The sequence below is a fragment of the Cucurbita maxima genome, unplaced genomic scaffold (assembly GCF_002738345.1).
Source record: "Cucurbita maxima cultivar Rimu unplaced genomic scaffold, Cmax_1.0 Cma_Scf00011, whole genome shotgun sequence".
NCBI classification, from domain to species: domain Eukaryota; kingdom Viridiplantae; phylum Streptophyta; class Magnoliopsida; order Cucurbitales; family Cucurbitaceae; genus Cucurbita; species Cucurbita maxima.
In genome coordinates this window covers 2,681,258-2,698,519 of record NW_019272027.1, presented here as the reverse complement: position 1 = coordinate 2,698,519, position 17,262 = coordinate 2,681,258, and the positions used below count along the sequence as shown (strand labels likewise).

General features: G+C 35.2%; 1 protein-coding gene across 2 annotated transcripts; it reads left to right on the top strand.

Moving 5' to 3' along the window:
• The first annotated feature begins 3,135 nt into the window (after positions 1–3,135).
• On the top strand, positions 3,136–16,851 carry LOC111486626. Of its 2 annotated transcripts, XM_023133799.1 has the most exons (3): positions 3,136–3,880; positions 4,469–5,074; positions 15,018–16,851. In XM_023133799.1, exons 1-3 carry the CDS (start codon positions 3,197–3,199, stop codon positions 16,743–16,745), a joined length of 3,018 nt encoding a protein of 1,005 aa, XP_022989567.1. In that variant the 5' UTR covers positions 3,136–3,196; the 3' UTR covers positions 16,746–16,851. The 2 variants fall into 2 exon arrangements, with proteins under 2 accessions (XP_022989567.1, XP_022989566.1); XM_023133798.1 differs by having other exon boundaries at positions 3,136–5,074.
• Positions 16,852–17,262: the final 411 nt, after the last annotated feature.

The window sequence follows — 17,262 nt, the reverse complement described above, 5'->3', positions numbered from 1 at the left end:
AGTGGAGAGATGTAATAGCCTAAAAAAAATAAAAAATATAAATAAAGGAATAAATAAAATCATAAATAAAGAAATAAACCAATAAAAAAAATTATAAAAGAAAGAGTTATATAACAATAATAATAATAAATAAATAAACAAAAAAGAGAAACAACATTTCCTACTTCTCTCCACTAACCTCTCATCCCTTCCCACAATTATCTCTCCTCAACCCATCCTTGAGTCTGAGTCGGAGTAAAGTTACTTGCAAAAAGAAAGAAAAAGTAAAATGGCTTTCAACCTACAGATTTTAGAGATTTTTGTAGGTTATTACTGTAAAATCCTATCTTAGATTTTCTTTTCCTTTATAGTGATGTTATAAGAAATTAGATTTCTTTCCTTTATCTAATATTTTACCGGATCATGTAATAATCAGATCTCATTTTTTCTTATCAGTTATATAAATATTAGTCAAATACTGGTAGGAGTAATATCTGTTAGAGAATGAAAATCTATTTACACAATCAAAAGTAATGAGGGAAGATTGAGGAAAGATTTGGGGAACCAACTCTAAAAATAAAATCTAAAATATCAGAGTAGAAGAAACTACATTGAATATTATCTAGTACGAATATATTTCCTACAACACGGAAAGAAAATAAGATATTTAGTGAAAATAGCATATTATATATATATATATATATATATATATATATATATATATATATATATATATAATATTTCAAGACTTTTAACAATGGACCAAGGTAGACTAGAGAAATAATTTTATAGAGTTCAAATATGAAACTAATGTCATGGGCTCACATAGATTGACTTGGATTTCAAAAGGCGGAATCGAACTTTCATTAAAGATATATTCGTGACAACTACTTAAGCTAACCAGGTAACTGGTCTTGCTATTGGCATGATTATATTTGATGTTGATACGTAACTGTGGTTCTACACGTGTCATATATACTGATATGTGCGAATTATCTATGAATAGGTATGCTTGTATTATGTTTATGTTATGTTATAATATGTGAATTGTATGATAATAATTATGGTACGATGTGTTCAAGGATATGTTTGAGATAGAATGCGAGAAGGATGCAAAACGAAATGTAACGATAGGAGTAAGATACGTTCATGAAACATTAAGGTTAGGTTAGATACCGGAGTGCTATGGATATAGGATATTGATGAAAGAATATGGTTAGGATATGGGTAGAAAGGGATAGGTTTGTGATAGATTGATAGAACGATAGCGTTAGGATCTGTTCCTGTGATGATATGACTAAGGTATGTTCATGTAACGATATGACTGTGATAGGTATAAGAATGTTAAGGCTATGATAAGTTAGGGAACGATATGACCATGATGTGTTTACGATATGACATGTTTATGATACAATATCTTGTGATGTGATATGTTATTTTTAGATTGTTTTGTGTGATCATTGAGGCAATTGTTGTATGAATTGCACGTTATGAAACGGCATGTTAAAAGCATGGAGCGTTATGTTATGTTTTCTTATATGTATAACATGTTATGAATGACATGATATCACGATAAATGAAATGAAATGAAATGTAACCCCGTTAGGATTATGTATGATACGTAAGACTGAAAAATAAGAAATGACATGTTAAGCATGAAAGATGATAGCGAGGTTATATTCAGTCATGATAAAAGTAGAATTGTTGGGGACTTCATGCATTATGTGTGTTCATGCATTTAGGGATATTTCCCTATTCCATCACGAGGGTACGAACGCGTCATCCAATGGCAGGACAACGATCATTATGTTTTGCATAGCACTGCTGTGATGATTACTAGTTCTAACAGTTGTTCGGCCTAGGGAGCATCCGAGTGTATGCTCGCCCGACAAGTAAGGTGGCCCAGTGGTGTGCGAACTGACTGGTGAGCCCACACCTACACGTATGGGCTGTGTATAGAGTATATGATACACGTCCAAATTACCTGTTAGGACAATACCGTCAGAAAATAGATTCAAAAGATAGGTCCCGGCATTGCATTCGCATGTTCTTGCATTTAACCCCAATAATGGGGTCACTTCCTGATTATTTCTTTAAATACTAAAGCCATGTGCAACTAAATTTTTCAGGTTAAGGCAAGGCATTCTTGTACGGCTGACGACACATCGTAACTCAAGACCGTGACACATGAATAGGATAGCGGTATTATTTTCTTAGACTTAGGTTAGAATATGATGTTTTTAACTTGAACGCATATTTATTTTATTTAGTTTTTTGTTGTGTCGTTTTAAAAATGTTTTCGAAACACGTAAGTCCATGCCTGTGTTTTAAGATAAAGGTTATATTTTATGGAATTTTAATAAATTCTTCCGCATTCAATGTTTATGGTACATATACAGTAGGATCGTTACAAGAGAAATGGGGAATAGTGTATTTTTGTTATATCAAGATAGGCTTAAGAAATGTAACTAAGTTGAGAATGTTAAAGTTGTACGATTTATTTACGGTGTATATTTATATTCTCACTTGTTCTACTCTTCCTTTCTTGTATACCGAACTTGAGTACCACGAAGGAGGTAGTACACTATGGAATCTATTTAGTTATGTGAGTTTCGAACAAATTCTATAGTCTTTGCGAACAAAATCGAGAGGTTGTATGAAGTTTTTTTCACTCATCTACTTAGAGATATGGGGTTGATGTAATACACAACATTCAAATTAGATTAAACACACAAATTTTTTTAAAAAAAATATACGTCTTTTTTGGGTAAACGAATAAAGAGAAATAACATCTTTTTAAAGAGCAAAGAACCATATTCTTATCAAACTAAAATTTAAGTATATCAATTAAAAGAAGATAATCTCCGTCTCTAAAATTTTGGGGAATTTATAGTTAAATTGAAGTATATCAAAGAAATTATGGATTTAATTTTACAAGGATTGGGTGTGAACCTTTTAAGTGATATAAACAATGAAGAACATCAATCTTTAAGTATAAAAATGTTGAGTCAAAGAACCATATTCCAAAAGAAGAGTATTAATGTAAATAAAAAGAATATTAATGGGATAAGTGTGGATGTTCTTAAAAGCATCAATCTTATCCTTTTAAACTTTGATTCCATATTAAATGAGTTCTATAAATACCCACAGCTTCTAACCAAACAAAACCACAGCAAAGAAATACAAAGTTTCCTTATACTACATATCACACTACGCCATGAGTGTTGCAGTCAAGGTTTGCGGCCAAGTACCCGCTGTGGAGAAGTGGATTAAAATCCCCGATGTTAGTGGCCACTGCGTGCAAGAGGTCGCAAAGCTTGCGGTGGAACAGTTCAACGTTCAACATGGACACAGTCTTAAATACGATAGCATTCATGAAGGTTGGTATTGTGAACTGGGTCAAAACAACCTAAAGTACCGTCTTCATATTAGGGCGATAGACTTTCTTCAACGCTCTCTCTTGTATGAAGCACTTGTGTTCGAAGAGAAACCTAAGCTTGAAAGAATCAGAAAGTTGATATCTTTCCTCTATTTGTTGAATGGTGGACACTATGTTGGGCCGGTGGATCCACCCCAAGTGGAGAAGTGGATTAAAATTCCTGATCTTCGAGTGCCATTTGTGCAAGAAGTATCAAAGTTTGCAATAGATGAGTACAATAAAGGTGGAGAAGGCTTAAAATACGTTGAAATCTACGACGGTTGGTATGCAGAGATGGGTCAAGACAACATAAAGTTTCGCCTTCATGTTAAGGCGAAAGACTGCTTGGGACGTTTGCGCAACTACGAGGCTATTGTTCTTGTTAAGCAGTTTTTGTCGAAGAAAATCAAGATTCTCGAATCTTTTAAGGTTTTGGATCAAGGAAAGGTTTCGCCTGGTTGGAACCAAATACCAGATGTTAAGGAGCTTGGCTTGCAAGTGGTTATAAAGTTTATTGTGGAACAGATCAAAATTAAATTTGGAGATAGTTTGAAATTTGAAATCGTTTATGAAGGTTGGTATTTTGAGTTGTGCCCAAACAGCCTAAAGTACCGTTTCCATGTTAAGGTGATAGACTTTTTGGGGCGTTCTCTCAAATTTGAGATTATTATAATCGAGGAGAGACGTGTCCTTCTAAGAATCTGGAAGCTGGACTCTATCATTGTCATAGTATCTCCTGAACCTCAAGAGAAGAAGTGGATAACAATTCCTAATGTTCAGGTGCCATTAGTGCAAGAGTTAGCAAAGTTTGCCGTGGATGAGCATAACAAAAACGGAGATGGCCTAAAGTACATTGAAGTCTACGAAGGCTGGTTTATGGACCTGGGTCATGATAACATAAAGTTTCGTCTTCATCTTAAGGCGAAAGACTGGTTGGGACGTATACGCAACTATGAGGCTGTTGTGCTTGTTGAGCACTTTTGGTCCAAGAGAATCAAGATTCTCGAATCTTTCAAGTTATGCGGTCCTCTCGTTTTTGAACCAAAGTGGATTCAAATACCTAATCTTAAGGAGCTTGGCTTGCAAGTGGTTATAAAGTTTATTGTGGAACAGATCAAAATTAAATTTGGAGATAGTTTGAAATTTGAAATCGTTTATGAAGGTTGGTATTTTGGGTTGTGCCCAAACAGCCTAAAGTACCGTTTCCATGTTAAGGTGATAGACTTTTTGGGTCGTCCTCTCAAATTTGAGGTTGTTATTATCGAGGAGATACGTGACCATCTAAGAATATGGAAGCTGGACTCTATCATTGCCATAGTATCTCCTGAACCTCAAGAGAAGAAGTGGATAAAAATTCCTAATGTTCAGGTGCCATTAGTGCAAGAGTTAGCAAAGTTTGCCGTGGATGAGCATAATAAAAACGGAGATGGCCTAAAGTACATTGAAGTCTACGAAGGCTGGTTTATGGACCTGGGTCATGATAACATAAAGTTTCGTCTTCATCTCAAGGCGAAAGACTGGTTGGGACGTATACGCAACTATGAGGCCGTTGTGCTTGTCGAACACTTTTGGTCCAAGAGAATCAAGATTCTCGAATCTTTCAAGTTTTGCGGTCCTCTCGTTTTTGAACCGAAGTGGATTCAAATCCCTAATCTTAAGGAGCCCGGCTTTCAAGTGGTTATAAACTTTATAGTGGAGCAACTCAAAATTATACTTGGAGATTGTTTGAAATTCCATAGCATGTATGAAGGTTGGTATTTTGAATTGTGCCCAATTAGCCTAAAGTTCCGTTTGCATATCAAGGCGATAGACTTTCTGGGACGGTGTCTCAATTATGAAATTATTATTATCGAAGAGAAACGAATTTTCAAGCTGGAATCTATCATCGTCATATTGTCTCCTGGACACTGCGTTGGGCCGGTGGATCCACCCAAGGTCGAGAAGTGGATTAAAATCAGTAATCTTCAGTTTGCATTCCTACAAGAGGTATCAAAGTTTGCGTTGGATGACTTCAACGTTAAATCTGGAGATAGCCTCAGATTTGATGGCATTTACGATGGTTGGTATATGGAGATGGGTCAGGACAACATAAAGTTTCGTATTCATTTAAGGGCAAAAGACTGTCTGAGTCGTGTGCACCACTATGAAGCTTATGTGTATGTAAAGCAGTTTCTCAGTAAAAGAATCAAGATCGTCGAATCTTTTAAGCTTATCGAAAGGAAGTGTTGAAACTCCCCTTTGTATTTTGTAACATGCGATGGTTACAAAAAAAAAATCGTGTTTGGCTATCTATAAAGAAATAGTCATGCAAGAATGAAATAAATCTTTTTCAAGCTCCATCCCTCTTCAGTCCAACATCAAACCTCTATAAATTTGTTATACTTCTTTATGATACTTCCTTCCTAATCTATTCGATATTAGATCATTCGATAATTAGAATTTAATATTATAATAAAAAAAATACCTATACAAATCTCATAACTCAAGAAAAAATGGTCAAAGTCAACATCAAACATCTATCAATTTGTTATATATATATATATATAAATAAACGTTGCCTTTGATGCTTGCATGAAGTCTAACGCGTGAAACATTGTATAATATAGAGAATTGAACTTGAAACTAATGTCATGGGTCGACATAGGTTGACTTGGATACAAAGGACAAAAATCGAACTCTCACTAAAGATAAATTGGTCACACCAGCCTAAGCTAATCAGGTATGTAGCCTCAGTATCGGCATAATTATATTTGATGTTGACACGTGTCTTGGGGTTCTGCACTTGTCATATATATTGATATGTGTGAATTGTTTGTGGATCGAAATGCTTATGATATGTTATGTATATTGTAACGACTCGAAATTTTCTACTTAATTTAAGGTTGCTACTGTATACGTACCATAAACATTAAATGCGGAAGATTTTATTTAAATTCTATAAAACATAACTTTTATCTTAAAACACAGCCATGGACTTACGTGTTTCGAAAACATCTTTAAAACGACAAAACAAAAGACTAAATAAAATGAATAAGAGTTTAAGTTAAAAACAGCCTAGTCTAGCCTAAGTGTAAGAAAATAAATACTACTACCCTATGCATGTTCCATGGCACGGAGTTGCAATGTTGTCATCAACCGTACAAGAATGTCTTGCCTTAGCCTGAAAAATGTAGTACTTGAGTATTTAAAGAAATACTCAGTAAGTGACCCCACTATTGGGGTTAAATGCAACAATCATGCAATGAAATGATGGGACCTACCTTTCGTTTCGTTTCGTTTTTCCTACGGTGCTGTCCTAACGGATAATTTTGGACGTGTACCATATACTTTACACACAACCCATACGTGCGAGTATGGGCTCACCAGCTAGTTCGCACACCGCTAGGCAACTTTCCTTATCCGATGGGCATACTCTAGGAGCCCCTTATGCCAGAACCCGTTAGAACTAGTAACCGTCACGACAACACTATGTAAAGCATAACGAGCGTTGTCCTGCCATTGGATGTACGCGTTCGTACTCTCGTGATGGGATAAGGGTATCCCCCCAAATGCATGTGCACACATACTGCATGAGTCCCAAAACTTTTTCATTTTCAATATCCTTTAATACAACCCCGCGCTAGCATTATGTACATATCATATCATTTTTCATATCATTTCAGATATTGTTCATCATTCATGTCATATCGTTTCTCATTCTTCAGTTCTCAAATCATACATAATTCTAACGGGGTTATATTTCATGTCATTTATCGTAATTTCATGTCATTCATATCATGCTGTATACACACAATTTAAGAGACCTAACATAACGTTCTATGCTTTTAACATAACATTTCATCATATACACATCATACCATGACATATTGCATCACAATGTATCATATCATAAACAAGTCATAACGTAAATCGCAGTCATATCGTTTTCTAACTTATCATAGCTTTAACGTTCTTACACCTATCACAGACATCATTACGTAAACGTACCTCAATCATATCATCACAAGAACGTAACCTAACACTATCGTTCTATCAATCCTAACGCTATTGTTCTATCAATCTATCACAAACCTATCCCTTTCTACCCGTAGCCTAACCGTATTCTTCCATCAATCTCTCTTATTTATATCACTCCGGTATGTAACCGAACCTTAACGTTTCATGAACGTATTTTACTCCTATCATTACATTTCGTTTTGTGCATCCTTCTCGTATCCTATTTCAAACATATCATTGAACACATCGTACCGTAATTATTATCAAACAATTCACATATTATAACATATACATAACAAATAAGAAGCATATCGATCCATAGAAAATTCACACATATCAATATATATGACACGTGCAGAACCACGGGGCACGTGTCAACAACAAATATAACCATGCCGATAGTAAGGTCACTTACCTAGTTAGCTTAGGTTGATGCTCCGTCGTTATCCTTAATGAAAGTCCATTGAAATCCAAGTCAACCTATGCGAGCCCATGACATCAGTTTCAGGTTTGAACTCTACAACATTATTTCCCTAATTTACATTGGTCCATTGTTAAAAGTCTTGAAATGTTATATATCTATAATTATATTTTTATTAAAAATCTTATTTTTCATGATTACTATTGTATAAGAAAGTAGATACAGCTATTTCAAGTTATTCTGTGATTTACTACTCTCTGTATTTACCCTCTGTCTTTATCTTTCTCTCCATATTTAGTTTGTGGTTTTTAATTCCTTAACCTTCTTTTTTTTTTTTTTTATTGTTGCCTTTTAATTCTGTTCTCATGTATTACAAATTTCTGGTGGATCTCTCTTTCCAAATCTTTCCTTAAAAGAAAACAAAGATTTAATATAATATATACCTTTATGGATCAGATCTATCTTCACATAAAACTCCCATGTGAATCTCAACTCCGTAATGTCCATTCGCTTTTTTTTTTTTTCTTAAGTAAATCAGACGATTGTTGGTTTTCTGTCTCGGTATGATGGGTTGAGGAGAGATAATGATGGGAAGGGATGAGAGGTTAGTGGAGAGAAGTGTGGAAATGTTGTTTTTCTTATTTTATTTATTTATTATTATTATTTTAACCATTTTTTTATAATTATTTTTATTTGTTTATTTCTTTATTTATTTTTATGCTATTACATATATGCTATAATATTTGAATTGTATGAAAATATTTACGGTACGATGTGTTTAATGATATGTTTGAGATAGGGTACGAAAATGATGCACAAAACGTAATATAACGATAAAAGTAAGATATGTTCATAAAACATTACGGTTAGGTTACGTGTCAAAGTACTATGTATATGAGAGATTGATAAAATAATACGATTAGGTTATGGGTAGAAAGGGATAGGATTGTGATAGATTGATAGAACAATAGCGTTAGGATACGTTCCTGTGACGATATGACTAAGGTACGTTCTTGTAATGATATAACTGTGATATGTATAAGAACTTTAAGACTATGATAAGTTAGGGAACGATATGATCATGAAGTGTTTACGATATGATATGATTATGATACGACATATGAATTATATATATATATATATATATGTTGTCGTATGATATGAAAATGATATGAAATATGTTATAGTACGAGATATGTGATTAATTGACATGTATATGATGATATATTATGATGCAATATGTTATGGTATGATATGTATATGATGAAATGTTATGCTAAAAGCATGAAACGTTCTGTTATGTCTCCTAAATTGTTTGTATACGACATGATATGAATAACATGAAATCACGATAAATGACATGAAATATAACCCCGTTAGAATTATGTATGATATGAGAAATGATATGATCTGAGGACTGAAAAATGAGAAATGATATGATATGAATGAGAAATGATAGCGGGGTTATATTTAATAGTGTTGAAAACGGAAAAATATTGGGACCTCATGTATTATGTGTGTTCAAGCATTGGGAGATACCTCTATTCCATCACGAGGGTACGAATACGTATACCACTAGGCAAGTAAAGTATCATACTGTTTTACATAATGCTGTCGTGACGGTTACTAATTCTAATGGGTGTCTGGTATAAGGAGCTACCAGAGCAGGCTCGCCCGACCCCAGTGGTGTGCGAACTGTGGTGAGCCCATACTCGCATATATGGACTGTGTGTAGAGTATATGGTACACATCTAAGCTGCTCATTAGGATAATGTCGTAGGAAAATAGACTGATATGCTAGGTCCCGTCATTGCATTCGCATGTTCTTGCATTTAACCACGACAGTGGGATTACTTACTGAATATTTTTTAAAATACTCCACGTGCTACCTCTATTTCAGGTTAAGTCAATGCATTCCTGTACGGCTAACGACTACATCGCAACTCGAGATCATGGCACATGCATACGGTAGTATTATTTTCTTAGACTTAGGATAGAATAGGATGTTTTGAATTTAAACGTTTATCTATTTTATTTAGTTTTGTTGTGTCATTTTTTAAAGGTGTTTTCAAAACAACTAAGTCCATGGTTGTGTTTTAAGATGAAGATGACGGTTTATGAAAGTTCAAATGAAGTATTTTCGCATTCAGTGTTTATGATATGTATACAGTGTCGACCTTAAATTAAATAGAAAATTTCGGGTTGTTACAAGATATGCATTGTTGAAATCAGTAGCCATTCTAACTTTTTCATGTAATACTTATAAGGATGGTCATGAAAAGCTGAATGCAAGCATATCTTACCTTATTTTATTAGGATTAGGACTTTAAGAGATCAAACATTCATGATAATGCTTTGTGTGCGATAAAAAATTTGGAGAATGCCCATAGGATGAGATTTCTATTGTATATATTAGTTTGATGCTTAGAAAGGCCGAGACATATTGTGATTTGTTCTCTGGGTGATTGATAGATGTTATCTCACCAGCTGAGCTAGCATGGACGTTTAGATAGTGTATTTTGTACTTTAAGTGATTGATAAGACTATCTCCCTAACCAAGCATGTATTGAAATGTAGGATAGTTCTAGGGGATTACTTGTGTGTTCTCCTTGTAGAGCATAGTTACCTGCATTGAGTTAAGGCTACAACTCTAGAGCTAGGCCAGTTAAATGATGACCTTGGTATAGGCACCTCCGGTATACCAAGCACCAAGGGATGTAGTCACTAGTACTCCCACACTAAGAAAACTCAAGGAGTAAGCATGGAGAGTCCTAGAGTAGAGAGTCTACGTCTTGAGTCACCTAAACGCCCTAGGAACTGAATGGATCTCCAAGTCACTTAAGAATTACTAAGGTATTATCAACGTGAACAGTGTCGTCAGAGTCTTCGTCACCCAATGCACTTGAGTACCCTGACAGAATTATCAACGACCTAGGATGAATCAAATAGCGACCACTACCAAACGATAGGTCCATGGGAGAGGTACCGTCGAGCTAGGCATAAACCAGTTAGGGTAGTCCGCCGAGGCAACTAGTGAAGGTGTTAATATAACACATGCGAAAGAAATTTGGATCTTAGGCATTTTTAGAACATCAATTATAGTAAATAACTAGCATGTTCATAAGTATTAAAACTTAATGAGTTTGAATACTAACCTTTTGTAGTTCAAATTCCTTTTTCCTCACGAACCAGTTTCAAACCACCACTGTCTTCTCCACTATCCTCCGGCCTTAGAACGGGATTGTGGAACCCGGTGAGTGACTAAACTTGGGAGGGATTTTGTATATATGAAGAGAGTGTTTGTGAGAGATTTTTCTCAAGGTTTTTCACCAACAAGAAGACATTTCATGTATTATGATCGCTCTATTTATAGAGTCATGTTTGCATGTTCATGCAAATTTGAGATCACCAAATTTTGACACTCAAAATTCTATTCAAATGTTTGGGATTAATTGGCAAGCATGCATGCTTGAGGTAACCAAATTTCGACACTTAAAATTCCACTCAAATTTGTGGGGTTTATTTGGCAAGCATGCAAGTTTGGTTAAACCAAATTTTGACACCTCAAAATTCCACTAACATGTATTTTTCCATTAAATGGAGTCTAACATGTTGACTTTTTTCATTTTGATTCAACAATCAATTTGAATTATTAATTTCAAATTAAAGTAATATTAAATGATTAATTAAACTATTTAATTAATATTTAATATTAACTCAAATGACAATCCCAATTAATTCCAATTAATTCTGACACATATTTGATTAAGATATTAAATCTTATTTAAATATCTCAGATTCTCTCTTTTTGTTTAATTCATAAATAAAACAAAAATGCGGTTAAATATATCATATATATGTAGCGTATTCTCCCTAATTTGAATTCGAACACTTCGAACTCACTCGTCACACTATTCTATGGTTTAATCCGATATGAGCTAGCAGAGGGACCTAATGGACCAATAGATCATGGGCTCCAACGATCCAAGATTAACTGGTTAAACTCATTAACCTTATTAACCAACATTCGTTAACTACTAGGACATTCTACTATAGCCTAGTAGTTGCATTCCCCTCACTATAGATATATTTCTGTCTATTTGATATAACCATGATTAGTAAGTCGATCCTTCACAGGTTGTTCGTAACTAGAGTTGGGTCAATTTACCGTTTTACCCCTGAAGTTACTTCTTGTTTCTTATGTCTCACTAATCCTCTAATGAACAATTGGTTTGTGGTCCAACCAGTAAACCGGATCCCTCTCAGGCCAATGAGAGGGTGGGGCCCCTTGTTCAAGACCTGGAGTCAGTACTTAAGGGAACTACCTCTCTTCTATCCCTAAAAGTGGGTAGAAGTGAATTCCATCTTGCACCCCACGTCCCCAGCCATTTACCCAGTCTTACCCCTGAAATAGGAGGCTTATTGAGTTGGGGAACTTGAGCCACTCTCACCCATGCAAATATAAGGATAATTTCGAATAATCAGGAGTTCATGGTTAGCTTAGGATTAAGATCAAGTTACCTAGGTCATCGAATGAAAAGAAAATCAGTCTCAACAGTAAACGACATTATAAAGTGAGAGTGATTTTCTTCATGGTCCGATCTTATGCAATACTCATTGCATAGGACGCCCCCACTCACATGTCTCCACATGTACAATTTTAGTGATCACATTGTTTATATCACATACAAAAGTGGGTCGCATCCATAGTGTCCCTAGAATAAGGTACTCAACCTTATTCTTATACTATAGATCATTTTGACTATATACTTGAACTTGATCAACTCTTATGTCTCTACATATAGTTCAAGTAATCATACTATAGCCAGAGTGTTCTTAGTTTATTGGATTTAGATTAATGATCGTAAAGTTCACTCTATTCAATAACAATCTTTACTAAATAAACAACAATAATAACTTTATTAAAAATAGAATATGTTTTTGTTTACAAATTATGAGTTTTAGGACATAAAACCCAACAACTAGGTAGCATCACCTTGTCCAAATATCCAGAGGTCTATTAAACAAGACCTATGTGTTGTAAACCGATTATCAGAGAGGGCAAAGGAGAACACAGGTGAACGTGGTACTTGGCCAACACACGAGGGTCGCACTCCCCAAATTTAGAATGACTTTATGGGTCAGTTGCAGAGTCACCAACCAATCTTCCAATAATGATGTTCAGACTAGAAGATATCATATTGTCCCACCATATATATATTTTTTTTTCTTGGAGTAGCACCTTAGAGTGGGAGGCTGGTCATAAACTTCCTAGTAAAGTAAGTTGCCTTAGTATAAGCACAGGAAGGTTTTGTAACCTACCTTGATCACAAAGGTAAGAGTTGGACTAGAAAACCCCTCCCCAGAGCCTTAGATAGCTTTAAAGGTTAGGCCCAAATTTTCAAGAGCCCAGAAAAATACTCTTGGATACACCGTAGGTTAAGGATGTGATGAGACCCTACAGGTTACTTACTCACTATTTTTATGCTCGCCAATTTTCCTATTTTTTCAGTTGTTCGTAAGTAGTTAGATCACGATGGAAGCATTCGAGAGAAACGCGTTCAGGGGCGGGTCATCCCACAGCGTCAGTCTATCTATGTATTTTTGGTGTTTATATTTGGTTTGAGATTCTTTCCCGAACCTATTCTCGGTTTGTAATAAACTTGAACAACATTGTCTAGGGATTAGATTTCAATTAGTTTCTTTTTTAGGGTGTTATTTATTTTAATTTGATTTAAGTTTAGGTGTAAGCCTACTCAACCTTTATGTTGTACACGAGCTATTTACTGCGTATATTTATATTCTCACTTGCTTTATACATGGAACTTGAGTACCGATTAACGATGATGGCGTGAAGGAGGTAGTACAATATGGAGTCTATTTAGTTATATGAGTTTCGAACAAATTCTATAGTCTTTGCGAACAAAATCGAGAGGTTGTATGAAGTTTTTTTCACTCATCTACTTAGAGATATGGGGTTGATGTAATACACAACATTCAAATTAGATTAAACACACAAATTTTTTTAAAAAAAATATACGTCTTTTTTGGGTAAACGAATAAAGAGAAATAACATCTTTTTAAAGAGCAAAGAACCATATTCTTATCAAACTAAAATTTAAGTATATCAATTAAAAGAAGATAATCTCCGTCTCTAAAATTTTGGGGAATTTATAGTTAAATTGAAGTATATCAAAGAAATTATGGATTTAATTTTACAAGGATTGGGTGTGAACCTTTTAAGTGATATAAACAATGAAGAACATCAATCTTTAAGTATAAAAATGTTGAGTCAAAGAACCATATTCCAAAAGAAGAGTATTAATGTAAATAAAAAGAATATTAATGGGATAAGTGTGGATGTTCTTAAAAGCATCAATCTTATCCTTTTAAACTTTGATTCCATATTAAATGAGTTCTATAAATACCCACAGCTTCTAACCAAACAAAACCACAGCAAAGAAATACAAAGTTTCCTTATACTACATATCACACTACGCCATGAGTGTTGCAGTCAAGGTTTGCGGCCAAGTACCCGCTGTGGAGAAGTGGATTAAAATCCCCGATGTTAGTGGCCACTGCGTGCAAGAGGTCGCAAAGCTTGCGGTGGAACAGTTCAACGTTCAACATGGACACAGTCTTAAATACGATAGCATTCATGAAGGTTGGTATTGTGAACTGGGTCAAAACAACCTAAAGTACCGTCTTCATATTAGGGCGATAGACTTTCTTCAACGCTCTCTCTTGTATGAAGCACTTGTGTTCGAAGAGAAACCTAAGCTTGAAAGAATCAGAAAGTTGATATCTTTCCTCTATTTGTTGAATGGTGGACACTATGTTGGGCCGGTGGATCCACCCCAAGTGGAGAAGTGGATTAAAATTCCTGATCTTCGAGTGCCATTTGTGCCAGAAGTATCAAAGTTTGCAATAGATGAGTACAATAAAGGTGGAGAAGGCTTAAAATACGTTGAAATCTACGACGGTTGGTATGCAGAGATGGGTCAAGACAACATAAAGTTTCGCCTTCATGTTAAGGCGAAAGACTGCTTGGGACGTTTGCGCAACTACGAGGCTATTGTTCTTGTTAAGCAGTTTTTGTCGAAGAAAATCAAGATTCTCGAATCTTTTAAGGTTTTGGATCAAGGAAAGGTTTCGCCTGGTTGGAACCAAATACCAGATGTTAAGGAGCTTGGCTTGCAAGTGGTTATAAAGTTTATTGTGGAACAGATCAAAATTAAATTTGGAGATAGTTTGAAATTTGAAATCGTTTATGAAGGTTGGTATTTTGAGTTGTGCCCAAACAGCCTAAAGTACCGTTTCCATGTTAAGGTGATAGACTTTTTGGGGCGTTCTCTCAAATTTGAGATTATTATAATCGAGGAGAGACGTGTCCTTCTAAGAATCTGGAAGCTGGACTCTATCATTGTCATAGTATCTCCTGAACCTCAAGAGAAGAAGTGGATAAAAATTCCTAATGTTCAGGTGCCATTAGTGCAAGAGTTAGCAAAGTTTGCCGTGGATGAGCATAACAAAAACGGAGATGGCCTAAAGTACATTGAAGTCTACGAAGGCTGGTTTATGGACCTGGGTCATGATAACATAAAGTTTCGTCTTCATCTTAAGGCGAAAGACTGGTTGGGACGTATACGCAACTATGAGGCTGTTGTGCTTGTTGAGCACTTTTGGTCCAAGAGAATCAAGATTCTCGAATCTTTCAAGTTATGCGGTCCTCTCGTTTTTGAACCAAAGTGGATTCAAATACCTAATCTTAAGGAGCTTGGCTTGCAAGTGGTTATAAAGTTTATTGTGGAACAGATCAAAATTAAATTTGGAGATAGTTTGAAATTTGAAATCGTTTATGAAGGTTGGTATTTTGGGTTGTGCCCAAACAGCCTAAAGTACCGTTTCCATGTTAAGGTGATAGACTTTTTGGGTCGTCCTCTCAAATTTGAGGTTGTTATTATCGAGGAGATACGTGACCATCTAAGAATATGGAAGCTGGACTCTATCATTGCCATAGTATCTCCTGAACCTCAAGAGAAGAAGTGGATAAAAATTCCTAATGTTCAGGTGCCATTAGTGCAAGAGTTAGCAAAGTTTGCCGTGGATGAGCATAATAAAAACGGAGATGGCCTAAAGTACATTGAAGTCTACGAAGGCTGGTTTATGGACCTGGGTCATGATAACATAAAGTTTCGTCTTCATCTCAAGGCGAAAGACTGGTTGGGACGTATACGCAACTATGAGGCCGTTGTGCTTGTCGAACACTTTTGGTCCAAGAGAATCAAAATTCTCGAATCTTTCAAGTTTTGCGGTCCTCTCGTTTTTGAACCGAAGTGGATTCAAATCCCTAATCTTAAGGAGCCCGGCTTTCAAGTGGTTATAAACTTTATAGTGGAGCAACTCAAAATTATACTTGGAGATTGTTTGAAATTCCATAGCATTTATGAAGGTTGGTATTTTGAATTGTGCCCAATTAGCCTAAAGTTCCGTTTGCATATCAAGGCGATAGACTTTCTGGGACGGTGTCTCAATTATGAAATTATTATTATCGAAGAGAAACGAATTTTCAAGCTGGAATCTATCATCGTCATATTGTCTCCTGGACACTGCGTTGGGCCGGTGGATCCACCCAAGGTCGAGAAGTGGATTAAAATCAGTAATCTTCAGTTTGCATTCCTACAAGAGGTATCAAAGTTTGCGTTGGATGACTTCAACGTTAAATCTGGAGATAGCCTCAGATTTGATGGCATTTACGATGGTTGGTATATGGAGATGGGTCAGGACAACATAAAGTTTCGTATTCATTTAAGGGCAAAAGACTGTCTGAGTCGTGTGCACCACTATGAAGCTTATGTGTATGTAAAGCAGTTTCTCAGTAAAAGAATCAAGATCGTCGAATCTTTTAAGCTTATCGAAAGGAAGTGTTGAAACTCCCCTTTGTATTTTGTAACATGCGATAGTTACAAAAAAAATCGTGTTTGGCTATCTATAAAGAAATAGTCATGCAAGAATGAAATAAATCTTTTTCAAGCTACATCCCTCTTCAGTCCAACATCAAACCTCTATAAATTTGTTATACTTCTTTATGATACTTCCTTCCTAATCTATTCGATATTAGATCATTCGACAATTAGAATTTAATATTATAATAAAAAAATACCTATACAAATCTCATAACTCAAGAAAAAATGGTCAAAGTCAACATCAAACATCTATCAATTTGTTATATATATATATATAAATAAACGTTGCCTTTGATGCTTGCATGAAGTCTAACGCGTGAAACATTGTATAATATAGAGAATTGAACTTGAAACTAATGTCATGGGTCGACATAGGTTGACTTGGATACAAAGGACAAAAATCGAACTCTCACTAAGGATAAATTGGTTACACCAGCCTAAGCTAATTAGGTATGTAGCCTTAGTATCAGCATAATTATATT

Excerpts from the sequence above, each read along its gene's own strand:
- LOC111486626 (XM_023133798.1), top strand. The coding sequence starts at position 3,197 with ATGAGTGTTGCAGTCAAGGTTTGCGGCCAAGTACCCGCTGTGGAGAAG. Across the intron at positions 5,075-15,017 it reads AGGAGCCCGGCTTTCAAGTG|GTTATAAAGTTTATTGTGGA; the intron begins GTTATAAACTTT and ends GGCTTGCAAGTG.